Below are 25529 nucleotides of genomic sequence, written 5' to 3'. Positions count from 1 at the left end.
TACCACAGTGTAGGGGCCTGTCCACTTCAGTTGTAGCTTTTTGCGAGCATCAGGTTGGCAGATAAACATGTCTGTGCCTGCAAGACAGTTATGTTGAGAGGACAAGGAGGTGTCGACAGGGAGAGGCATGGTCTCATTTGCTGCTTCACGAATGAAAATCCAGGGTCTGGATTAAGGAGAGAAGGTAATTCCCGAGTGGCTCAGAGTCTGGGAAGGGTGGAGCTCTAAGACAAAAGTTTGGCCATCTATGATTTCAAAGGAACTATAAAAAGAGGGTGCCTTTGGTGTTGCATGGAGTCTCATGAGGGTGAAAGAGAGGTTTTTTGTTCATAACTGTTGGGTTTCTAGAGCCGGCTTGGTGAGTTGGGCTTTAAGGACAGAGTTCACTTTTTCAACTTTGCCTGAAGATTGAGGCCTGCAGGGTGTGTGGAGAACCCATTTTACGCCTAAGGATGTAGAGATGCCTTGGGTAATTTGACTGATGAAGGTGGGCCTGTTATTGGACTGGATGGATATTGGGAGTCTGAAACGGGGAATTATATGCATGATGAGAGTTTGTGTGTGATGATATTTGCACCTTCTGAAGTTGTTGGGAATGTTTCTACCCACTCAGAGAAAGTACAGACAAAGACTAGAAGATAGAAGAACCATTTTTTGGGCAGCATGTGAGTGAAGTCTACTTGCCAATCTTGCCCGGGTACCTGGCCCCAGGCTTGTTATTGAGTTCTAGTTTTATTCCATTGTGGTCAGAGGAGAAAGTTGATATAATTTCAAATTTATTTATTTATTTATGTGTTTGTTTTATAGTAACAGGGTTTCATTCTGTCACCCAGGTTGGCTGGAGTACAATGATGCAATCATAGTTCACTGCAGCCTTGAACTCCTGGGCTCAAGTGATCCTCCTACCTCAGCCTCCGGAGTAACTGGGACCATACGAATGTGCCATCAGTCCCAGCTATTTTTTTTTTTTTCTTTTTGGTAGAGACAGGATCTTACTATTTTGCCTAGGCTGGTCTTGAACTCCTGGGCTCAAGCAATCGTCCTGCATTGGCCTCCCAAAGTGATGGGATTACAGGCCTGAAGCACTGCACCTGGCCTTTAAAAATTTTTTTAGAATCTTATTTTGTGTCCTAACATATGGTCAATACTGGAGAATGTTCCATGTCCTGATCAAAGTAATGTGTATTCTGCAACTATTGTGTAAAATATTCTGTAAATATTTGTTAGGTCTCCTGAGTCTATAGTGCAATTTAAATTTGATGTTGCTTGCTTGTTTTTCTGTCTAGATGAATCTATCCAATACCAAGAGTGGGATTTGGAAGTCCTCAGCTATCACTCTATTGGAGTATATCTCTTCCTTTCAATCTAATAATGTTTGCTTTATATATCTAGGTGTTCCAGTGTTAGGTGCATATACATTTGCAATTGTTATTTTCTTTTGCTAAATTGATTCCTCTATTATTACATAATATCTACCTTTCTTTTTAGCTTCTTATTTGAATTCTGTTTTGTCTGATGTATCTACTCCTGCTCATTTTTTTTGTTTCCTTTTGAGTAGAGTATCTTTTTCAATGACTTTCTATGTGCAGCTTTGCTGGTTAAATGAGTTTCTTGTAGGAAACATATAGTTGTGTCCTCTTTCTTTTAATTAACTCAGCTAGTCTATATCTCTTAAATGAGAAATTTAATCCATTTGCATTCAAGGCTATTATTGATAGTTGAGGACTTGCTCCTGTCATTATTAATCATTTTCTGGTTGTCTTGTATATCCTTTGTTCTTTATTTCCTCCCTTATTATTTATTTTTGTGGTTGGGTGCTTTTATGTAGAGATAAGATTCGATTTCCCTTTTTCCTTTGTGTATCGGCCCTACCAATGAGTTTTATAGTTTTACGTGTTTTCATTATGGTGATTAGGGTCTTTTCACCTCTAGATGTATGACTCCCTTGAGCATTTTTGTAAACCTGGTCTAGTGGTGATGAATTGCCTTAATTTTTGCTTGCCTGTGAAGTATTTTTTTTCTTCTTCATTTCCAAAATATATATTTGCTGGGTATAATATTTTTGAGCAGTCTTTTTTTCTTTCAGTACTTTGAATATTATCACCCCTTTTTCTCCTGACCTGTATAATTTCTGCTAAGAAATCCACAGTTAGTCTAATGGGGATTCTCTTATATGTCATTTGATGTTTTTCTCTTGCTGTTTTTAGAATTATTTATTTGCCTTTGCCTTTTGACAATTTGACTATAATATGCCTCAGAGAGGCGTATCAACCTATTTGTGATTCTTTGAGCTTTCTGAATCAGGATATCAGTCTCTCTCCCAACACTTGGGAAGTTTTCAGGTATTATTTTATTAAATATGCTTTTATTTTTAGATGGAGTTTTACTCTGTTGACCAGGCGAGTGCAGCAGCATGACCTCAGCTCATTGCAACTTCTACTTCCCAGGTTCAAGTGATTCTCCTGCCTCAGCCTCCCAAGTAGCTGGAATTACAGGTGCCCACCATCATGCCAGGTTAATTTTTGTATTTTTAACAGAGACAGGGTTTCACTATGTTGGCCAGGCTTGTCTCAAACTCCTGACCTCAAGAAATCTGCCTGCCTCGGCCTCCCAAAGTGCTGGGATTACAGGCATAAGCCACTGCACCTGGACTTATTTCATTAAATAAGTTTTTTATATCATTTCCTTTATACTCTCTTTCTGTAATGCCATAATGCAAATATTTGTTTGCTTAATGGTGCTTCATAACTCCTGTATGCCTCCTTTATTCTTTTTATCTTTTTTGTTCGTTTGCTTGTTTTATTTCAAATGACCTATCTTTAAGTTCAGAAATTCTTTCTTCTGCTTGGTCTCATCTATCATTGAAGCTCTCAGTTGTATTTTTATTTTATTCATTGAATTCAATAATAATATTATTATATTATTATTATAATAATAATGCTCTCTTTTAGCTCTAGGATTTCTGTTTGGTTCTTCTCATTGTTGAATTTCTTATTCAAATCATGAATTGTTTTCCTAATTTCATTGAGTTTTCTGTCTTTATTCTCTTTTATTTCATTGAGTTTCTTTAAGATTATTATTTTGAATTCTTTTCCTGGCATTTTGTGTATTTCCTTATTATTGCAGTCTGCTACTAGAGAATTACTGTGTTCCTTTGGAAGCATTATGTTTCCTTGCTTCTTCTTGCTTAATGTGTCCCTACACTGATTTCTACACATCTGGTGGAACAGTCACCCCTTCCAATTTCATGGAGTAGGTTTTATAGGGAAAGACTTATTCTCATAGATCGGTCTTGGGGAGTAGGTTCAGAGCAGTGTGTTGGCTTTGTTTCTAGGTGGATGCAGTAGTGTAGCATCTGCATAGTTTCTTCAACTGTGATCTTTCCTTGCAATGTTTGTGAGTATCTCAGTGTCCTAGGTTGAGAGATTTTGTGGCAGTGGCAGTGCAGCTTTGCCATGGCGGGCTTGCCAGGCCTTTCTCATGTCTGAGTGTATGTATGGCCACATTGGGTTGGCCAACTTCAGGTCTGGCTCACTGTGATTTCATGCCATGGGGCTGTTTCTCAAGCCTGAGGGGGCAGGTGTGTGGCTGCTTTGATGGCCCGCCTGCTTGCCTTCTAAGGATTGCCTATGGGGCTATCTCCCAGGCCCAAGATATGAGTGCATGGCTGTTTAGCTGCCTGGAAGGGTGTTTGCCAGGGCAATCCACAGGGCCATTTCTCAGGTATGGGATGCAGCCACACACCTTCTTGGCTGGCCTGGGTGCATGTCTGCTGGGGGTGGCCAACAGAGCTGTTTCTCAAGTGTTGATTGCACATGCAGGTCCTTTGGGCAGGTCAGCAGCATGTTCATGGTAGGGGTGTGTTCCCATGCTGCTACTGTGTCTTAGGCCCTGGGCATGAACACACAGCTGCTCTATGGGCCCAGTGGCATGTCAGCTGTTAGGTGGATCAAGGACCTCTCTCACTTCGGAGAGGGTATGCAGCAGTTTAGCTGGCTTAAGGGTAGGCTCTCCTTGGACAAGACTTCCAGACTCTTCCTCCAACTGTAAAAGCAGACAGTGTAGGTTGGTTTCACTGCTGTGCAGGACCAGAGTCACAGGCAATCCTGGGCCCAGACTCCATGCAGCTGGAGGTGTGGGATTCGGCCACCTGTGTGGGCTGCCCACAGCTACTCAGTCAGCTTCTCGTTTCTCCAAGCCCTGGTTGTGAATGTGAGGCAATCCAAGGGTGTGTTCATGGAGGCAGTAGGTGCTATAGGCCTGTTTTTCAGGCCCTGTACATCTGCATATGGCCACTCTGCTGGCCTGGGGGTAGGCATGTCAGTTGTTTGATGGGCTAGGACCTCTCCTGCTTGAGGGAGGACACATAGCCATTTGGCTGGCTTAAAGGAAGGTTCACCCTGGGTGAAACTGCCAGACTGTTCCTTCAGCTGTTTTGCAGATGACAGGGGTTGGTTTCACTGTGGTGCAGGACTAGAGTCACAGCCAATCCTGGGCCCAGTCTTTGTGCAGTTGGCCCACATGTGGGCTTGGTGGAATGAAGATGGAGCCCCAGTGCTGGAGAAGTGCAATGGTTATGGCCCCCAGAACAAGGCACAGTCCAGAGATGGCTCTGATCTCAAAATGGTGCCATGCTGCAGCGGCTTGGCTCACTACGGGAAGGGTGTGTACACACCCTGTTCTAATCCGGAGTGATACAGCTATGTGGATTCCCAGAAGCTCTTCAAACTGGGCACAGGGCTTGCAAGAACTGTGGGATTATTTCATAATGAGGACTGGGGTCATTTACAGTGGCAATGGAGACTGGTGAGGTTCTTTTAACTTTTCTCTACAAGGGGACTTCCCTCCTGTCTCTGGGCTGATGCAATTGTGGCAGGCAAGACGGGGCTACAGACGCCATGTGCCTCCATGGTACTCTCTTGGGCTTCCAATCACTACAAGTTCCCCTCTACTGCCCCACTGCACCTTAATGCTCTCTTTTCATAATTCCAGTTAAATATTAGCGGTTTATTCATTCCCTTGGTCCTGTCTTGTGGCAGGGATAAGAACTAGGCATTTCTAATCAACCTTCTTCCTGACATCACTCATTCCAAAATTCTTAGTGTGAGTCACAGTTTAAAAATTTGAAAGCTACTGGTAGTGGTTGAGAGTTTGAGTGCTATAGTCAAATTCCTAGGTTTAAATATTGACCCTAACATTTACTTAATGTGAGATCTTAGCAATTGTTCTCACTTCTCTGCATCTCAGTTTCTTCACATGTAAGATGGATTGATATGGTATCCATGAAAGGGGTGGTTATGAAAATTAAATGATTTAATGTACATAAAGCTCATAGAACGGTGCTGACCATATACAAAGCTCAATAGATATATAAGCAGCAGCAGCAGCACCTTCATATAACATATGCCAAGTGCTGAACCATAATCCAGTGTCTGAACCATAATAAAGACTCAGTAGTGGTTTGTCATTGTGGAAGAGACTTCTGGTGCTCACCATACCCATTCACTTCTGTTTTCTGGCACACAGGAGGATGACACTTCCCCATCCCATTGAAGATAGGCCTGACTGGGCTCTACCACCAGATCTGGTCAAAGGATTATAGGTAGAAGTGATGTGTGCCACTTCCAGGCCTGAGCAATTGATTGCTCATTTGAGACTCAGGTTCTATTTTGCCTTCCTAAGCCAAACCCTGAAGCCTTAGGTTGGGACAGCAGGGAAACAGTGTGGTAGAACCTCCATAGCTTGAGTCCTTGAGTGAACATGAGTCCTTATGTGAACAGAGCCTACTGCCACCCTCAGCTCCACCAGCTTGTGTTGGACATGTAGCATGTAACCTTCATTTGTTTATAGCAGTTTTATTGAGGCATAATTTATATGCCATATGATTTACCTTTTTAAATATACAATTGGGTGGTTTTTGGTATATTCAAACTTGTACCAGATCTTGCAGGGCCTTGAATGCCAGGCTCAGGAGTTTAAGTTTTATCCTGTGTGAATTGGACAGTTCATAAGAAGTTGTCTTTTAATTCAAAACGTGTTCAGATTATTAAGGAAATAATCTGACAAAGAGTATTCCCCATTTGCTTCTGGCTTCTTCCTAATTTTTCCCAAATGTTATAGGTTGTATTTTCCTTCTTAGCATCATGTCATAGTTACATTACTTTGTTTTCTACTTTCACCTTAACATTACCTCATATATATTTTTCTCTGTGTCTTTATCATCTTTACTTTTGATGGCTACACCTTATCTCTTGCTATTGTTGGATATTTATAGTTTTACTTTATGTATACAGCATTTTAAAAATACATACACATATGTGTATACCTGTGTGCAGGCCTAGGACTAAGGGGAGGCAAGAGCCAAGGACATAAATGTAAAGAAGCTCCTGCCTTCTGGCATGAAAATTTGCACCTGTGTACCTCATTTGCCTTACCTTGGTCCCAGCCCAGCCCTATACCTGTGTGTGTGTGTGTGTGTGTGTTTTCCTTTTAAATGATTTCCTTGGGAAATAATTCCCATGATGGGAGATTACTGGTTCAGAGCATGTTAAGATTCCAATTACTAGAGTGTTTCTCAGGAGGATTCCATTGAAGATTTTTTTTCCCTTTTTCAAACTAAATTTTGATATGTATACTTATCAAAAGATGGCAGATCAAAAATCTTGAGATGTGTACATTTTACAAAGATTACAGAGGCAATGGGGGATGTTAGGGGGCCATTACAATAGCATGTCTCAACTAGAGTGCTATTGTTGCTATAGAAATTCCACTGATACAACTTTTCACATTTGCATGGCCCAGCCAAAATATTCTGGGTTTATTTATTTATTTTAGAGACAGGGTCTTGCTATGTTGTCCAGGCTGGTCTTTAACTCCTGGGTTCAAGCAATCATCCCACCTCAGCCTCCTGAGAAGCTGAGACTATAGGTATAATTCCAACTTTAGACACAGTTATACCTTCATGCAATCAAGCTGTATACTCAATTATTATCAAAACAGCAACAAAGCCTCTGATGTTGAGTCCATGTCCCTAACAGATGACCCTTCTGTGTGTACCAACCTGGCCACTCAAGGTGTATCATTTTCACAAGAGATTAGCTCTTTGGATTTGGATCCAGGAGTTTCAATTGGCAGAGCAACCTCCAAGTCAAGAGGACTCTCATAGAAGAAGGAACTTGGCTGTTTTACACAAAGCAAGTTCCCAGTTTTAGGCTCAAGTTCAAATTCTGTTACTTGGGGACAAATGAATTTGCCCAGTAGCAACAATTTTTATAGAAGTTACATGGAAAAATATCTAGGCTAGTCTGTTCTGTATAAATTTTTCCAGGAGGGAGCACTTTTAAAGAAAACACTAAATGGAAAATCACCAGCATGGAGTTTAGAGAGGCCTAGTGCTTGAGTCATTACCAGGCAGATGGAGTTCCCAAACTTGCATAATTAGGGGAAAGATTGGAGGGTGATGGAGCAGAAAGAGCAGTTGGGGTGAGGTAGAGTATCATGAAGAGAGGTTGTTGGAAAGAAACCAAAATTGTCTTCAACGATCTTCAAGTGACTTTTCTGAGGCTATCTTGGAAAAATGTGTTTTTCTACCTGCCAATTAGGGCTGATCAATTTATTATTTTGTACCTTCTAATTTGAAATACTGGAAGCTACAATATTAGAGTTAACTTTTTCTTCTGTGGGTTTCTGCCAGTTCATTTTTCTTCTTATAGAGAGTTTTGCTAAGTTACTGTACTGGAAGTTACTGCTTTGATAGAATCTCACTTTCCAAAGACTGATGAAATTTGTTTTACTGACTCTGAATGGAGAATCTTTCCAAATTCTTCTGAGTGTTCTGGATCAAGCTCATCAAGGCTTTCTAACCTCAAGAGCATCAAAGGATGCTGGCTTTTGGTAGAAGGCTTGCTGAACCACACCTAGTATGCACAGACACAGCTAACACCTGTTAGCCGTGTTAGAATGGGGTGCAAAGAGAGCTCTAGAAGGCTACAAAAAGGCTGGGCAAACCCGTATTTTGTGAAGGTGCTTTGCAAAAAGATTGCAAGCCATTTTTCTGGCATGCACCTTTGTCTAAGAACAAAGTACGGTAAACTATATGTGTAGTCAGTATGATTCACGTAGATTAAGGACAAGGTATTCGTCAAACTCCCAAAGAGCATCAAACTGGGGTTGGACAATAGACAAAGGCATTCTTCTGGGCTCTTAATGAAACCAAAACTTATTTCCAGTCTATGCATTTATGGGATGCCTGTTATTTTCGCTAAAGCATTCGCTTTCCCACGAAATACAGGAGCTGAGGAACTCTTTTCTGCTACGTGGGACGGGGGCTAGCGATGGGGGCGGAAAGAATTCGGTGCCACTAGGACCTGGCGGAAGAAGCATCCCTGGCGGAAGAAGCATCCCCGCCGACCCCTGGGGAAGGCGGCCGCGGAACCTCCGACGCAACCAATCAGAAGGGTCCTTCGCGCAGCGGCGCGCCAACCGCAGGCTCCCTTTCTGCCGGCCTCACGGGCTATTTAAAGGTACGGGCCGCGGCCACTACCGCACCGTTCTGGGCGCGGGTCTGGGGAGTGCAGCAGCCATGGCCGGCCACCTCGTGCTCAACAACGGCGCCAAGATGCCTATCCTGGGGCTGGGCACCTGGAAGGTAGGTGGTTGGGGGGCGCGGGCCCTGGGCTCGCCTCACACTCTCCGCGCGGCCTGTGTCGAGGAGGGACCAGTAGTGACCCTGAGAAACCCGCGCCGCGGACGCCCGGGTTGCTAGGTGCCTCGCGCCGGCTTGCAGGGTCCCCAACGGGCTGGGGTCGGCCCTGCGGATATCCGGGCCTTGGCTCTCGGGGCTGGCCCTGGGCGTCAGGGGAGACATCCTGCGAGTGGGGTTTGGGAGCAGCTCACGGGAGCCCTCGCCCCACCGCGGGCAACCCTTGATGGGCGGCCCCGGAGTCCGTATATGGTGTCTGAGCGGGCGCCCCAAGCGGCACAACGCGAAAGGGAGGCGGGGAAAGTGGGCTTAGCAGACCGGTGGGCCTCCGGCGCAGAACAGGGACGTGGAGCCGTCGGCGAGGTGTGGGAGCGCGGCCCCAGCCTCTTTCCCCTCGAGGCACCTGTGGCCCCGTTGCCTTACTTGCAAATAGTTTGTCTCAGTCGTTGCCGTTCTTGCCCTCCCTCAGGAATAAGCATCTCAAGCCCGTAGAGGGCAGATAATTAAATTAGGTGGCGCGAGTTTGCCCGGACCCAGCTGCTAACAAGGCTCAGTGCGGAGCTCCTCGGCCAGGCGCCGCCTCGGGATGCCCTGGGCCTGGAGCTCGGGACAAAATCTGGGCACCCCATAGCCAGTTGATAATTCAGCAGGCGCCAAGGTTAGGATTTTGCCTGGAAAACCTCAACACCACACAGCGGCCCGGAGAAGTGCCTGGCCGGATGAAAATGACAATAGGACATGAAACACCGTAGGATATGAAAAAGATGATAATATGATATGAAAAACTAAAAGTAATAGCCTGATTATCTGAAAATTGAGCAACAAATGTGGTGGTATGGGAGCTGAGGCAAAAGCCAGTATTTTTAAGTACTAAGTATCGTATATTATATTCCACAGCCATAACCTGGGTTTTTCCCTCTGTTTCTGTTTTCGTTGTTTGTTTGTGACAGGGTCTCGTTGCCCGAGCTGGGGTGCAGTGGCACAATCATGGTTCATTGCAGCCTGGAACTCCTGGGCTCAAGTGATCCTCCTGCCTCAGCCCTGCGGGTAGCTGGGACTACATACAGGTGCTCACCTCTACACCTGGCTAATCTTTTTTCCCCCCTCCCCCCCAGAGACAGTCTCCCCTTGTTGCTTAGGGTGATCTCCAATTCCTGGGCTCAAAGCACTCCTCCCACCTCCCCTCCCAAATACAGGTGTAAACCATCTGGCACGCCCACATCCCAGGTTTCTCTCTTAAAATTTGATATGGGCCTGGGCGCTGGATATTTACACACAGCCAAGGGAAGAAAACAACAGAAAGGATTGAGTGAACTGGGAGATGTTTGAAATAGGACAGAAGAGTTTACATGTACCCTAAAACCTGCTGTTGAAAATTAGTAAATATAAGGTGAGTAAGAAAAGGGTCATTTGCATCAGGGAGAGTGTTTCTTGGCCAGAATGATCAGGGTACATAATTTGTTTCCTCCAAAAAGTCCAGTGGTGTCTCTGAGGGTGTAATTGAATTACAAACATGACACCAAGCTAATTTCCGTCTGTTGCAGGTTAAGCTCTTGCAATGGGTGCAGAAGGATGCTTTCTTGGCAATTGGTAATACTTTCTAAGCATGATGCAGCACACAGATACATACATGTATCTGGAATAAAAATTACTTGACAGTACTTAACCTATGTGGGCAGCATTTCAATATTTTTATTCTATTCCATTTTTCCAAAAATTATTGTCGTAACTCTAGAAGCTAGTTTTGTGACCCATCATTTGAAAATCACTACTCTAGGGTAAATAAGGAGAAAAAGTTTATTTTTTTTTTGAGACAGGGGCTCACTGTCATCCAGGCTGGAGTGCAGTGGCATGATCATGGTTCACTGTAGCCTTAACCTCTTGGGCTCAAGCAGTCTTCATACCTCAGCCTCCCAAGTAGCTGGGACCACAGGCGTGTGCCACCACACTCGGGTAGTTTGTTTTTAATTTTTTATAGAGACAGGTCTCCCTATGTTGTCCAGGCTGAGGAGTAAAAGTTTATGGAAAAGGGTTTCAGATCATTCACTTGAGCACTCAACGCCCCAAAAAGCTGTGTATTTGTTTAAGATAACATCACATCGTTCACATCTGTACATTTAGGTTATGCATTCCAATAGACAGTTCATTGAGAACTTGGATAATGTCTGCTTCATTCATTATTATTTCTAGCACTTCTCACAATGCCTGGCAAATATAGTAGTAGGTATCCAAAAGTTATGTGTTGAATTCATGTGAAGAAGTAAAACGACTTTAGAGATAGCTGTATGGTGAAAGCGCCCACTTGTATTTCTGTGGATGAGATTGTCAGGTTGGTGTAGAATTGTATGGTGGGGGCAGCGGGGAATCGTGGGTCAAATTAATGGTATAAGGATGGACTTGGAGTCAACTTCCTTTTTTTCTTTTTTAATGACTTAAAACCTTTCCCTTGGGCCGGGCATGGTGGCTCATGCCTGTAACCCCAGCACTTTGGAAGGCAGAGGCAGGCAGATCATGAAGTCAGGAGATCGAGACCATCCTGGCTAACACAGTGAAACCCTGTCTCTACTAAAAATACAAAAAATTAGCCCGGCATGGTGGCATGCACGTGTAGTCCCAGCTACTCTAGGGGCTGAGGGAGGAGAATTGCTTGAACCGCAGAGGTGGAGGTTGCAGTGAGCTGAGATCCCGCCACTGTACTCCAGCCTGGGCGATGGAGCAAGACTCCGTCTAAAAAAACAAAACAAAACCAAAAAAACCTTTCCGTTGTATGTGTGTATGTATTCTTTCACAGATGCTCGACGAAAGATGTGATCTTTTGCCTGTCTTTGTGACAGCTGGAGAAGGCCCTGCAGGCAGGTGCCATTCCTTATTTTCCTGGGTCTTTCCATGCCGTAGCGGCTGTGTTGTACCTTTCAGACCCTCAGCAGGATTCTGGTAGTCTCTACTGTTGAAGGTCCTCAAATTTCATTCTCGCCTCAGGTGGAGGTTTCAGGCAAATGGGGAGACCATCTCTGCCCCAGACCCATGTGGCTTGGACAGGGTTTCTTTCTGGCAGGCTTGACTTCTACAATGGATAGTAAACAAGGCCACTGGCCAGGCACGGTGGCTTACACCTGTAATCCCAGCACTTTGGAAGGCCAGGGTGGGAGGATCACCTGAGGTCAGGAGTTTGAGACCAGCTGACCAACATGGTGAAACCCCATCTCTACTAAAAATACAAAAATTAGTGTGGCATGATGGCGGGTGCCTGTAATCCCAGCTACTTGGGAGGCTGAAGCAGGAGAATCACTTGAATCCAGAAGGCAGAGGTTGCAATGATCTGAGATGGCGCCACTGCACTCCAGTCTAGGCGACGAGCAAAAAAAAAAAACTCCGTCTCAGAAACAAATAACAGCAACAACAACAAAAAACCATCATAGCATAGTAAAGCCAGGAAGCTTTTAAAACAGAGATGATGTCTGGTGCCAGCCAGTCTCTTGTTACTGATAGTGTTTTTAGTTTAGTTGAAAAATTGTTGGAGGTAAATAGTCATTGTAAGTCTCTTATGTATGCTCGCAGAGTACTCCTAGGGCCGAAGGTACAAGTATGTTTCTCTACCTCCCTCCCACCTATGAGCCGTGTGAGACTCTCCCCCCCCATTTTGCCCCAAAATAAAATTGTAATATCACAGATAATATTGTACTTCTGCTTATGGCCAGTAGCCTTCTAGAGGGTCACAAGCCATTCTGCAAGCTGAGGGGTTTTTTTGCCCCAAAGAACTAATTTTTGTCTCTTTGGGGCAATAGCAACCACTTTGAGAATGCATGAGGTCAAAGAAAATGTGCCAAGAAAGACTTGCTCCACCTTCCCCAAGTGGGGTAAGCTCGTGATGGCCCAAGATGCTTGGATGGGGTGAGGGTTGAGGCGCTGTGGGCATGGAAGTAACACAGGAGTCAGATTTACTGTTCACTTCCCTGGTGTCTCTAAAGCCCCCATCTCCTCCTCTTCAAGACCAAAGATATTTAAATAAGCCCTGCCCCTACAGGGTCAGTGCTGGTCCATCCACATCTCAACTAGTTAGAAATAGCAGTGTCTTAGAATTTGGGACAAATTGATGAAAATAGAACAGGAGGAAGTTAATCTCTGTTGCCAAACCTTATTCTGAGTGATGGTTTCCTGTTCCTTGCTCCAGGATTATCAGCACACCATTATGCTTCCTCCTCAGGACGGTTTCTTTACCCAAAGTGAAGTTTCCTTTGCCCCCTCCCCCTACCCTTTCATTTCAGTAGTAACACCTGCTAACTAAAGAACATTTCAAAAACGTACAACGAAGAAGAGTTCCCTCTTCCCAGAGATCCCGTGGTTAATATTGCAAAATATCCAATCTCTGAGACACTTTGGTTTTACCATAAACACTGTTCTGTGACCGTCTTCCTGTTTGGCACTGTGGCTTGCTTTTTGACTTGCAGAGGGAAGAGAGGGAGGGGTATCTTGAAGTAACTATCAAAGACCTGTAAGCAAAAGGGAAGAGGACTAGGTTTTAAAAGGAGTGTTGTGTGTATCTGTGTAGGAGGGAGACACTGATTTTAGTTATCAGTGTCTCAGAGTTGGTATTAGCTGACCGGTGTTATCAAAGGAGGAAGTAGGACCCCTGTCTTGAAGAGGTGGTGGAGGACTCAAGGGCAGAGGCTTCTCACTGCCATCACTTGGTGCCATCAGCCCAGAGCATTGCAAACTCACTGCCCAACGTAGAGCTTTGCAGAGCCAGAAGTTCCAGGAGGAATGGGCATGCATGGCTTTGCCCATTAAGGGCACACAGATTAGTGGCAGGATCGGGTTAGACACATGTAGGATTTGTATGATTGAGTTGCAATTGGAGTGTTTCATATGCTGCATTTCTACAGCTCTTCATCAGTGATGGCTGTGCCTGGATGCCACCCAGCATGTTTTCAGTTTACCTTCTTTTTAGAAGTCAATCTGGACCCTTCCCTCTATTTGCATTTTCTCTTCTTTGACATGGAATGGGGAGATGTTGTCATCCTGTGTTGGCATTCCCAAGTTTAGTGAACGGTTTCTCACCATAGCTTAAGTTGGCTGCTTCATTTATCCTAAGGCAAATTAGTTTCTCTCGGGGAAGGGCTCTATATTGAGATCGTTAACATTGAATGTGGTTGTGGATCCTCCTACATTTTCATTGCAGAGGTGACTTTTTCCCTGAGCACTTTGGTCAGCCTCGCAGCATACGTGTCTCAGCGGATGGCACATATCCAAGGAGCGATCAGCAGCTGCCTCGTGACCTCTTGCAGTCATTGTGGCCTTTACTTTCTTGAAAAACATCTCACAACTTTCTTTTTCATTTCGTGCCAACTGTTTGACAACCTTGATTATCCTAGTCTGTGCTCTATGGATTCCAAAAAACTGAAAAACCACTTTAATCTTAAGCAGGAAAAAAAAAAATGTGTGTTTGGGGTGGGGATTGATTGACTTCCCAGATGACAGCTGCTGACGTTAGGCGTCTGAGATTCAGGGTTCTAAATGTTGTCACCAGGATTCAGCCTCCCTCTGCTTCCCTCCAGCAGCTCCAGGCTGACATTCTCCCAGCTCAGTGACCCCAGCAGAACCAGGGCTGGTCTTAGTGGTTCCAATTCAAGTGCAAAGATTGAGTCTCATGGCCTGGGTTGAGTCGTGTTCCTGCCCCTGCACCAGTTGTGTGGCAGGCGGTGCGTGGCTAGGCCGAGCCTGCGGAGTGTGTCCTCCCCTCTGTCCCAGGCTTTGAGGGATCGGGCAGGCACAGTATATATAGTACATGCTGCTGCAGCTCCTCAGAGAAAAATCAATCAAGGCACCATCAAGCCTGGAGAAAGTTCAGTGTGTCCTGGGCAGTTTCCTGCCTGGGCCCCAATTGTTCTCTCTGGGTTAGGGATGTCCTCTGCTCTCCCTGCTCTCATCAGTGGTGACTGTGCCCGGACACCACTCAGAGCCTGCGGTAAGGCATTCTTTCTGGAAATTGAGATTCTCTGTTCCTTCAACTGTGCAGGGTGGGGAAGGCTGCAAGAGCAGCTTCTGAGGTCCTCCAGTCAAATAGGAGGTCGCCAGGTCCTCTAAAGGTCTCCTCTTAACCCACACCTTCGATGAGCAACCCTACCCTGCCTCGCTGGTCCCTCTGAGGTGGAGAGTGAGCTCCTTGCTAACAGGCTCTGGTAATGGGCTTGTTCACTTGGGTGCCTTTCTTCCCCAATGCCTGTTGAAAATAGCTGATGTCAAAACACAGATGTCTGCAGCTGCTATGGCCCTGGGGGCGTTTTCTTTTCATTTGTTTCTACCCCAGCTCTTCAAAGGAATACACTCTGTTCATTCAACAGCCCACTGCACACATTTATTGCTCAGCTCTGTAATCATAGCAGGATAGTGAAAGTTGGGGGGTACTTGTCCATGCAGTCTGTCTGGGTGCCAGTGAAGCACAATGCCATGTAGGCACTTCCTCCTCCTCTTCAGTAGCCAGGCTCCCCACAGCTGTTCTGGCCACTCAGATGGTCAGGTGGCTTGGCCATGGGCACCCATTCAGTCATTTTGCCAGGTCTACCACTAACCATTTGGTGATCTTCCATGATCCACATTCCCCCTGGTTTCCCTTTAACTCATTTCTGTCTGCTAATATCTCTGAGGGGCCCTCTCCCCTGTCTCTATACCTCTTAAAGCAGATCCTCATACAGTGAGAATTGACACATGGGCCTTTGAATCAACATCAGTGATGTTCTTGACCTCATGATAATCTGCCAGAAGTGCTTGAAAACAAGCAATTGCCGGTATCAGAAGCCATGCATGAAAAGAGAGCATAAGGGGCAGGCTTTCGCTGGCTGAACTGGGGGGCCAAGTGGGAATTGGGGTCCGTAGGACAGCAATTTTTGAAATATTTTCAGATATTTGGAGGAAATGGTTTCCCTTACTATCTCAGCATTCAGAGTGTGGGGAAATGTTTTTAATACAGTGGTTTGCAAATCAGTGGATGTGAAGCAGCAAGAAAATGAGATGACTTCAGCATATCTTTTAAAAGTGATCTGACCTGCGCTTCAGTGGCTGTCAGATTCTCCTACAGGGCAATCCTGTGTGGCCTTTCACCTCCATCCCCCACGTCTGAGGCTGGTAGTCCAGAATACTGCGGAGGTGCACCTGGTCTGTCTTCGCTGAACAAAGCAGCAGGCTGGTCAGCAGGGATGGGCAGCTGCCACTGCCCCTCCTCTTTGCTGGACAAACTCTGCATTCTGCAGGGCTCATGTACTTTCTCCTTTCAGTCCCCTCCAGGGCAGGTGACTGAGGCCGTGAAGGTGGCCATTGACGTCGGGTACCGCCACATCGACTGTGCCCATGTGTACCAGAATGAGAATGAGGTGGGGGTGGCCATTCAGGAGAAACTCAGGGAGCAGGTGGTGAAGCGTGAGGAGCTCTTCATCGTCAGCAAGGTATTGTTCCACGGTGGGGCTGGAAGGGACTCTTAGTCCCATTGTCTGTTGGTGCATCAGCCCAAAGCCAAGGCCACGCTCAATACAGCTACACGTTTCACTGACGGGCGATTCTTCCAGGGGAAACGTGTCACTCAGGGCCATACAGGGCTCCAGAGCTTGCCCATCCTCGGCTCTCTGTTGAACGTTCATTCCGTCTGGGCCCATTGCCTAGAGCCCCATGCTGATGAGGCTGAGGTTGTGGATTGGCCCTCCCTCTCCAGGGAGTCGCTTTCAAGGATGGAACTTGGTTCCCATCTGCAAACTGAATCTCTACTGCTGGCCACTGTCTTTGACCTGAGATATCGATGCACAAAGGATATGAGGCAGGAGGATGGGGCTGGCTCCACAAACACCAGCCTGCGGGGGAAGTTTCCCTGAGAGTTCATGCTTAGGCCTAGGGCAGGCTGACCAATCTGTCCATTCCATTTTGTGTCCTCTGTTTGGTCCTTGTAAGAGGTCTCTGTGACCTGGTCATCCTGGCTGCCTTTGGAAAGTTAGGATCTAGTACACAGTGGAAATGCCCTCACAACCATTCAGAGCATTATGGTGAAACAAATGGGTTTTGGGGAGAGGAGTCTGCTCCGTCTTCCAGCCAGGAAGCTGCCTGTGGCTGGCAATGATGACGTGTGCCCTCTTGCTGGCTTAGCTGTGGTGCACGTACCATGAGAAGGGCCTGGTGAAAGGAGCCTGCCAGAAGACGCTCAGCGACCTGAAGCTGGACTACCTGGACCTCTACCTTATTCACTGGCCAACTGGCTTTAAGGTATGGGATGCCTGGTGCAAACCAGGTCCCCTGGAGCTCAGGTGCAACCTGTGGTATGTTTTGAGCTCCCTTAGCAGGTTATGTGTGGGTGACTTTCTGTTCTTGCTGCTCAAGGTATAGCCAGTGGATCATCAGCACTGGCATCACCTGGAAGCATCTTAGAAATCACAGTCTCGGGCCCCACCCAGGCCGTTTGAATCTGCACCAGCAGTGACTCTTATGCACACTTCTTCCAAGTTTGAGGAGCACTGCTCTTTGTCAGTTTTTAGTTGTGCAATTTAAAATTGTCAGTGAACACGGCTGTTGTCTGTAATGCACATGGCCATGAGGCACAGTCAGTACCCTGGCCCTCCCCTCCAAGCACATGCACACATACATTCCCCACATATATGAGTCCCTACCCACATTCTACACACATACCCTATCCTGTGGAGGCCTGGGGTAAATATTTGTTGGCTGTCTGGTTCTTTGCACAAGAAGAACTTGAGAGTTATTATGTCTTTTGCCTTTTTTCTAGCTGCTGCCTCAGTTTTCTGCTGTCAGCCAGGTTCAAAGTGTGCATTTAGCTTTATCCTGTAGCCCTGTTTTATTGCACCACAGCATGTCAGGGCTGAAGGGACTTGACTTTTATCTTTGGATTTTAGGGATAAGCCGGGGAGACTGCGCCAGGTGGTAGTTTTATAGGCCAGTGACCAGCCGGGCCTTGGGCCCCATGAGTCCTGGTCTTGAGTCCTTCCTGTATCCACACATCACGGTCAGTGGCGGGGCTAATCTCTGTGGCAAAGTAGTGTCCATGTCTCCATCTGACAGTCTCAGCTCCAGCCTGTTTGATAGAGAAGTGTTGGCTGTCCACCTGTTTCCTTTTCATACTGGCACACAGATTGTCCCTAGCCAGCTGTGGTGGTTTAGAATTGTTTTAGATGCCAGCTTCCCTCAGCAGGTCTGTGAAGGACTATTACTGATTGTTTTGTTTGTTTGTTTTTTATTGTAATGACAGCCTGGGAAGGAATTTTTCCCATTGGATGAGTCGGGCAATGTGGTTCCCAGTGACACCAACGTTCTGGACACATGGGCGGTAAGACAGCCCCTGGTTGGACCTTGTTTTCATGACTGGTTCCCTCTTCTTAGGAGCAATCTGCCTGCCATTTCTCACATTGCATTTTGTTATTCTGTCACTGTTGTTTGCTCTTCTTATCTCATTAAAGCCAGCCTGGCTTTCGTCTGACTGGCTCTTGGCTTCTGAAAGGTCTAATTCGCTGGCACTGAAGAGTGAGGGCAGGACCCGTTAAACTGGTGCAAAAGACACTTCCGATCCTGTCCTTTCTGGGCTCGTTCGTTTCTGCACCACACAGACACTCTTTTCTCTATAGGTCATGGAAGAGCTAGTGGATGAAGGGCTGGTGAAAGCTATTGGCATCTCCAACTTCAACCATCTCCAGGTGGAGGCGATCTTAAACAAACCTGGCTTAAAATATAAGCCTGCAGTTAACCAGGTAAACATCCCCCAGGGACACTGGCATTGCAATGATGCTGTTTTACTGTCTGATGCTGGTAGGGATTTCTCGTCCACCTCACCCAGCGAGTGGCCAGGAGGCAGCTCCTGGGCGTTGGCAGAGTCCTGAGTTATGATTCAGCATGACACAGCACATCTGGGAGAGGAAATTTACAGGAAAGAAAGGGTTTGAGCCTGGCTTGTGACAATTTGGGTTCTGACAAAGAGGCAGCCATGAGATCCTCAGATCTGTGATAACTGATAAGTGGCTAAAGCCAGGAAAAGCCTCTAGGGCCCATGAGAACATCTATAATAAGAAGATAGTAATAATATAATAACATCAAGAATACTACCTGGGTATTGTAGGAAGGTACAGCTTATCTGGGAAATAGGGTGTTTGTTATACATAGTTTTCTCTATGGGGTAGGGAGGGACTTTAGCATAGGAAGCTTCATCTGTGTCATATCAGCATGTAGCCACAGTGCTCCCATCAGCTCTTGTGTTTGCATTTGCAGATTGAGTGCCACCCGTACCTCACTCAGGAGAAGCTGATCCAGTACTGCCACTCCAAAGGCATCGTGGTGACCGCCTACAGCCCCCTCGGCTCTCCTGACAGGCCCTGGTGAGCTTCCCACAGGCTCATGCTTCCATGTCACTTGGTGAAGATTAGAAATGACTAAAAAGAACAATTTAGCCTCAAGGAAGATGTTTCTAGGGCTGATCTGCAAAATTTCCCCTGAGTCTCTTGCTGGTTTTCCTGGAAGGGTTGGCATTTCTAGTAGCAAGATGCCTACTCTTTTTCCAGAGGATTGGGGGTTCCTAACCCAGCTCTGAGGAAGAGACTGGTGGCTGCCCTCTGAGGTCAATGGGAGGATTAGGGTTAGGGTTTCTGGCTGCCATGAGTGGCGGCCATAATGGTGTGACCTGGACTGTCTTTCTTTCCTCAGGGCCAAGCCTGAGGACCCTTCCCTCCTGGAGGATCCCAGGATCAAGGCGATCGCAGCCAAGCACAATAAAACTACAGCCCAGGTACAGCCACTTCAGGTGTTCCTGACTATCCAGAACTCCCTGCATTCCTGATGGTCCTGTTAGCTGAGAGGAGGAAGTGACTGAGCCTGCTACACCCTCACAGGGAAGTGTAGTTCAGGGTCCTCAAGTGCAGAGTGGAAAGGGCACAGATGGGGGCTTTAGAAGAGTGGCATGGGCTCTTAGAGTAATAGTGCCTGCCCCCACTATCCCAAGGGTGACTGCCACGGGGGCCAGCACTTGTTCGCTCATCTCTGTACAAATGTAAGAGCTCTACCAGCTGTGCAGGGAATGTTCTTTCTCCTGAGTGGTAGTGTGCGTTCCTAGCCAGTGGAGGGCCTCATGTTGTCTCGTGATATGCCTGAGATACTGAAGCCTGTGGCACGGTGGCTAGCGCAGGACTCTGGAGTGAGATCTGGACCTGAATGCGTCGCCTACCTGTTGCTAGCTGTGACCTGCCATCTTGGAGGCCCTCTCTGATCACCTGCGGAGTTCTCGCATGTCCTTCTGCGGGTTGTGTGTGTGACACTGTGGTGATGGTGCGAGTGCCCGGCATGTGTACACACTCATTGTCTCCCTGGGCTCACAGGTCCTGATCCGGTTCCCCATGCAGAGGAACTTGGTGGTGATCCCCAAGTCTGTGACACCGGAACGCATTGCTGAGAACTTTAAGGTAAGATCTTGGCTGGTCAGGCCTGGCCCTCCTCCGTGGCGTGGGGGGTGGGGGAAGCTGCTCATCCTGTCCCTGGAGTGTCATCTGTGGGATCCCCACCATCCTCTCCTCTGAGGCCAGGGAGCCATGGCGAGCAAGCCATAGACTGAGACGGACACCTCACCGGTGGAGCCACGTGCAGAGCCAGGCCTTGTGCCTCCAGGGCCCCGTGCTGTGCACACACACACCTACACCTTTGCTCAGGCCCTTCCACCACACCGAGAGGTTACCCAGAGAAAATGTCGCTCTTGGGCTTCACTGCCTGGACCTGCCTTGCGCTGAAACTATTAGTTACCAGCTGCATAACCTTGGGCAAGTCACTTAACTGCTCAGTGCCTCAGCTTCCCTATCTATGAAATAATATCCACTTTGAGGGTTGTTACGAAGATTAAGTGATGCATCAAAGCACTTCACATGGTGCTTAATACCTTAGTAAGTGATTGAGAAATGTTGGTGTGCTGATAAGTCCAGGGACCGCAAAGGACCCTCTGGGCCATTTAGCACACTCACCAGCTCTGCAAGGAGTTCATGTGATGATGGACAGAGCCTAGATGTGTGTCAGGGCACTGGCAAAGTGCTCAGTGTGGCAGCTGGAGCAGCTCAGGCTTCCGGGCGCCACCTCCCTCCCCGCCCGTCCTTGCACCTTTGGTGAGTCGGGGTGGGGGCATGCCCAAAGGAGAGCAACTCAGAGGAGTCCTGATGGCCCAAGAACCTCTGTTCTCACTGAGCAAAGTGGCTCTGCCGGGGATGCTCTGTCTTTATCCAAGATCTGTGCCGCACGCAGCACAACCAAGGGCATGGGGCTCTTGGGCAGGCCCCAGCTCAGGTGAGCAGCTGGTTTTGCCCAATTCCACTGCCCAGAGGCTGTGGCTGTAATGCCTGCCACCTGTCACGTATGAGACAGGGATGAGAGTGCTCCCTGAAGAGGGAAGTGGAGCCCATTGTTAGTAGAGGAGACGGTTTTTCTTCTTACGTGCAGGTAGATGTTCAGAGTACACAAGATCAAGTGGCAAAACCGTGGCCACTGAGGGAAAGGCATAGCCCACCAGAGATGCATCCTTTGTTTCACATTTCATTTTTTAAGGAATTAGGAAAGAAAAAATAAATGACTAATCTCAAAATGCTAACCTAATTATTTTATTTTTGCATCTTACTGTGGAGCTTCTGCACATTTTTCTGTGATCGTAATCACAGAGCCTGTAGCAGACTTTCTGCACATTCTGTGATCGTCTGAAGCTAAGAGCCCTTCGGCTCTGGGAGTGTGTGTTGGTCTCTTGTGGATCTCACCCAGTGCTGCCTGCCTGCCTCCCTCCCAGCCTCCATGCCAGCTGAGTTCTGTACCGTCTGCTGCCTTCATGCAGGTGGTTCTCTTCTCCCAGTATACCTTTCTTGCCCTTTCTGTCAGAACCTTATACTTCTTAGGCCATGTCAAATACCATCTCCTCTTCGGCTGTGGTGGTTCAGTTCCCCAGCTGGAATCCATTTGGAAAACCTCTTCCCTTCCTGTGCTCTGTTCAGTGTCTTATACAGTGTGTGATTAGTTATTTGTGTCACAGCTGTAGAAATACCTCTGCCCTTTGTTTGCTTCATCAATAGAGGCAAAGACACATCTTACCCATGATTCTATTCCTCACTGCAGCTTATCGCAATAGAAGTGCTCAGTAGTGTTTTTTGAAATGAAATAGAGTGTATCATTTCCCTGGGAGGTTCTGGAAAGGAAGGACTGTTTTCATCGTTCCATATATTATCTAGCCCAACATGCACATTTCCTGAATAGTAATATAATCAGCTTTTTCTAAGTTCAGTTTATCATCTCTGCTCAAAGCCATGGAAGTCATCTCCTGGGTCCTGCACAGTATTTTGTCTTTTGTTTTTATTTGCAGAGCTTACTGGATTTTTTTGCTTGTTTTTCAGGTCTTTGACTTTGAACTGAGCAGCCAGGATATGACCACCTTACTCAGCTACAACAGGAACTGGAGGGTCTGTGCCTTGTTGAGGTGAGTGAGCCCCAGCGTGAGGAGCAGTTCCCAGGAGATCCTCAGACACTGCAGAGCGAAAGAGTGATCCCCGCAGGCCTCAGTGCCCATGCGCTCCTGTCACAGCTGTTCTTGCTTTGCACATTACCTTGCTTTCTCAGCCACATGACCTTGCATTAGCTGAACTGCATGAAGCCAAGATGCCAAGAGATCCGCTCCTGATATCTTCTTCTAACCCCGGGGCATTGTTGGCCTGGCCTGAAGTAACTACATGTTTTGGCATTTAATTTTTAAATCCTAGTGGTTCATCTGAAACCAGGTGATCCCAGGTGACCCTGGATCAAACTCTGGAAGAATTTGCCTGTGACTTTTTGTCTTAATGACCCTAATGAAAGGGGTTTGGTCGGAAGCCCCTGGGGCTGGGGTTTGAGACAGTTCCAGCTCTGACCCTGGTAAGCCACATGGCTCCAAAACAGGCCCTCCCTCTAAGCAGCAGGCACCTCAGTCCCTCCAGCCATACATCCTCTGCTTCTGTTTCCTCTGCATGGTTGTTTGGAAGGAGCTGCCTAGGAAGGGTTTCTGTGGGGTTTTCTCTTTTGCTACCATTACAATAACTAGGTGACGCGTGTAAGTCACTTTCTGCTTTCAAGAAGGAACTGCTCATTTTGCAGTGGAGACTAAGACCCTGTTTCTCTTTCACTACCCTTATTCTCGTCTGAGCTCTCTGTTTCCACACTCTCCTTCAGTACTTCCTCTTCTAAGCAAAATTTGAACATTCCCTAAAATGGGTGGGCCACCAGCTTTCCCTTTCCAGAGTCTGTCCCCTCTCCCTCCCCGGAGTTTGCACTGCTGGTGGCTTCAGCCACTGCCCCAGGCAGATGTTTGCCCAGTCTGCGTTGTGGACGATAACTTTGCCCTGCTTCAGGCATGCGCGTGTCTGGAGAGCCTGCCGCTGCCACACTGTGGCCTCACGCTCAAAACAGGCCACAAACAGCATGTCACAGGCAGCCCCAGGCCAGCACCCTTTCAGACATCTTTGTTAATGCTACTTAGCCTTAGACATTAAAATCATTTTTGGATCTAGTGGACAAGGAGAAGAGGAGTAAATCAGTCACCAAGCTACTTTGGTTCTCCTTTCAGAATCTCCCATTCATCCGTCTTCCTTTTTCCTCTCCCACTTGAGACAGTGGATTGAAGCTCTTAGGGCTGAGGAACCACAGTGGTTTTCTCATTGCTCCCTTTACAGTTAGACTCCTCTGCCCTCCAGTATTGTTCTAGAAACTTCTGTTCGATTATCCTGTTGTGTGGTGATGAGTGGGAGGAAGAGACTAGCCCTGACATGCCCAGGTCACCCAGGGAGTTTCCTCTACGCACGTGCCACCCCTCTGGCAGATACTGCTTTACTGAGCCTGACCTGCTGATGTCAGTGTCACACTCTTTAGATACACAAAAAAGGCAGGCCATGGAGAACTTTTGAATGGCTTTGAATAAGAGTTACAGACTCTAAGCACCCAGCTCAGATTACATACCTCTGGCCTTGCATGCCTTGCTCAACCATCTGTCCAGCGTTCCTGCCTTTATGTTCCCAGCACAGCCATTTTCCCTACTAGAGGACAGTGAGTGAGCTTTGGCAAAGACGTCTGCACCTGTGCTCCCTGCCCTGTTTCCAGTATAAAATCTCCAACCGTTGATTGTGCTCACTTCAGCCCCCACTGATACAATGATGCTCCCTCCGTCCTCAGAGCACTTGCTGTTGCTTCTCTTCTCCTTAGAGATTCAGTCACATACAGAGTTTCAACATCCCCCTTTTTTTTTTTTTTTTTGAGATGAGCTCTTACTCTGTCACGCAGGCTGGAATGTAATGGCATGATCGCAGCTCACTGCAACCTTGACCTCCTGGACTCAAGCGATCCTCCCACCTTAGCCTCCCAAGTAGCTGGGGCTGTAGGCATGCACCACCATGCCTGGTTAATTTTTTAAATTTTTTTATTAAGATGGAAATCTTGCTATGTTGCCCAGGCTAGTCCCAAACCCCTAGCCTCAAGTGATTCTCTCGCTTCAGCCTGGAATTACAGGTGTGAGCCACTGTGCCTGGCCTACCTTCTCATATTATTACACCCTCTTATTGTTTAAGACCACAAGATGCTGTCTGGTCCTGCCAACTAGACTGAGTTACTAGGAGGCAGAAATAGTGTTGCCATCCTACATGGCCCAGGCACAGTGCTGGGCATGTGGGGAGGGGGGTGTCCCTCCCACGTGTGCCACTTGGTGACAGTAGTGGTAGAGGGGTCTGCAGGGTGAGTTGCTTCCCCCAGCTGCAGAACCGTGATCTGCAGACTCAGAACTGGCTTGTTGCCTCTGAGGTTCTGTTTTCTTTCTTCAATGAGACACATCGTTTCTCTGTTGGGGGTTGGGTATAGTCAAAATCACCTCTTCAAAAAGCAACTGTTTTCTCCTTTCTCCTGACAGCTGTGCCTCCCACAAGGATTACCCCTTCCATGAGGAGTTTTGAAGCTGTGGATGCCTGCTCATCCCTAAGTGACCTATACCTGTGTTTCTTGCCTCATTTTTTTCCTTGAAAATGTAGTATGGCCTGTGTCACTCAGCAGCGGGACAGCAACCTGTTGAGTGGCCAGTGAGGGCATGTCTAGCTTGATGTTGGATCTGAAGAACCCTGTCAGTAGAGTAGAAGTCTCTTCTAGTTTGCTTTGCCCTTCTTTTTGCCCCACTGGGGAAAGTACAACCTGAATACTCTTTTCTGACCAAAGAGAAGCAAAATCTACCAGGTCAAAATAGTGCCACTAACAGTTGAGTTTTGACTGCTTGGAACTGTAATCCTTTCAGCAAGACTTCTCTTTGCCTCAAATAAAAAGTGCTTTTGTGAGCTTGGTTTTGTGAGCTTTGGTTTTTTAAAACAATAGCAACCTTCTATCTCACTTTCAACCATCACTTTCCAGATACCCGTAAAGCAGGCCAGTCAGTGATGCAAAAGGAGGGAGGACTTGGCTTTTCTACAAGTCCTCATCTACAAGTTGGGGGCCCCCCACCCCAGTACTTTACCCATTTAGCTTTAGGGCCGTGGGTTTCATCCTGGCTGCACACCGGGTCACCTTTTGGGGGGTTTAAGGCTGGTGATGTCTGGACCTCGCCCTGGAGGCTGATCTGATTGTCTGGGCTGTGGTCAGGACAGCAGGAGTGTACAGGCTGTCCAGGTGATTCCAGTGTGCAGCCAAGGCTGAGCCACAGCTTTAGGGTAAGCCCATGTTCGAGTCCAGATTCCTTGGTTGCTCCTTCTATGTGTGAAGGCCGAAGTCGGTGTTTACTGAGCATCACAACCTGAGAGAAACTGCTTTCCTGAAGCCTGTTGTCTAGACGAGA

At 47.0% G+C, this 25529-nt stretch overlaps 1 protein-coding gene across 1 annotated transcript; it reads left to right on the top strand.

Moving 5' to 3' along the window:
* Window positions 1–8458: 8458 nt before the first annotated feature.
* AKR1B1 (aldo-keto reductase family 1, member B1 (aldose reductase)) lies at window positions 8459–25035 on the top strand. Its single transcript, XM_011941222.1, has 10 exons — window positions 8459–8647; window positions 15973–16140; window positions 16829–16945; window positions 17943–18020; window positions 18316–18438; window positions 18953–19059; window positions 19385–19466; window positions 20053–20136; window positions 22090–22172; window positions 24621–25035. Exons 1-10 carry the CDS (start codon window positions 8582–8584, stop codon window positions 24661–24663), a joined length of 951 nt encoding a protein of 316 aa, XP_011796612.1. The 5' UTR covers window positions 8459–8581; the 3' UTR covers window positions 24664–25035.
* The last annotated feature ends 494 nt before the right edge of the window (window positions 25036–25529 follow it).

Source organism: Colobus angolensis, unplaced genomic scaffold (genome assembly GCF_000951035.1).
Source record: "Colobus angolensis palliatus isolate OR3802 unplaced genomic scaffold, Cang.pa_1.0 Scaffold2, whole genome shotgun sequence".
Classification (NCBI taxonomy): Eukaryota; Metazoa; Chordata; class Mammalia; order Primates; family Cercopithecidae; genus Colobus; species Colobus angolensis.
Note: the sequence above shows the minus strand (reverse complement) of the source record. Positions and strands in the feature narration are given on the sequence as shown.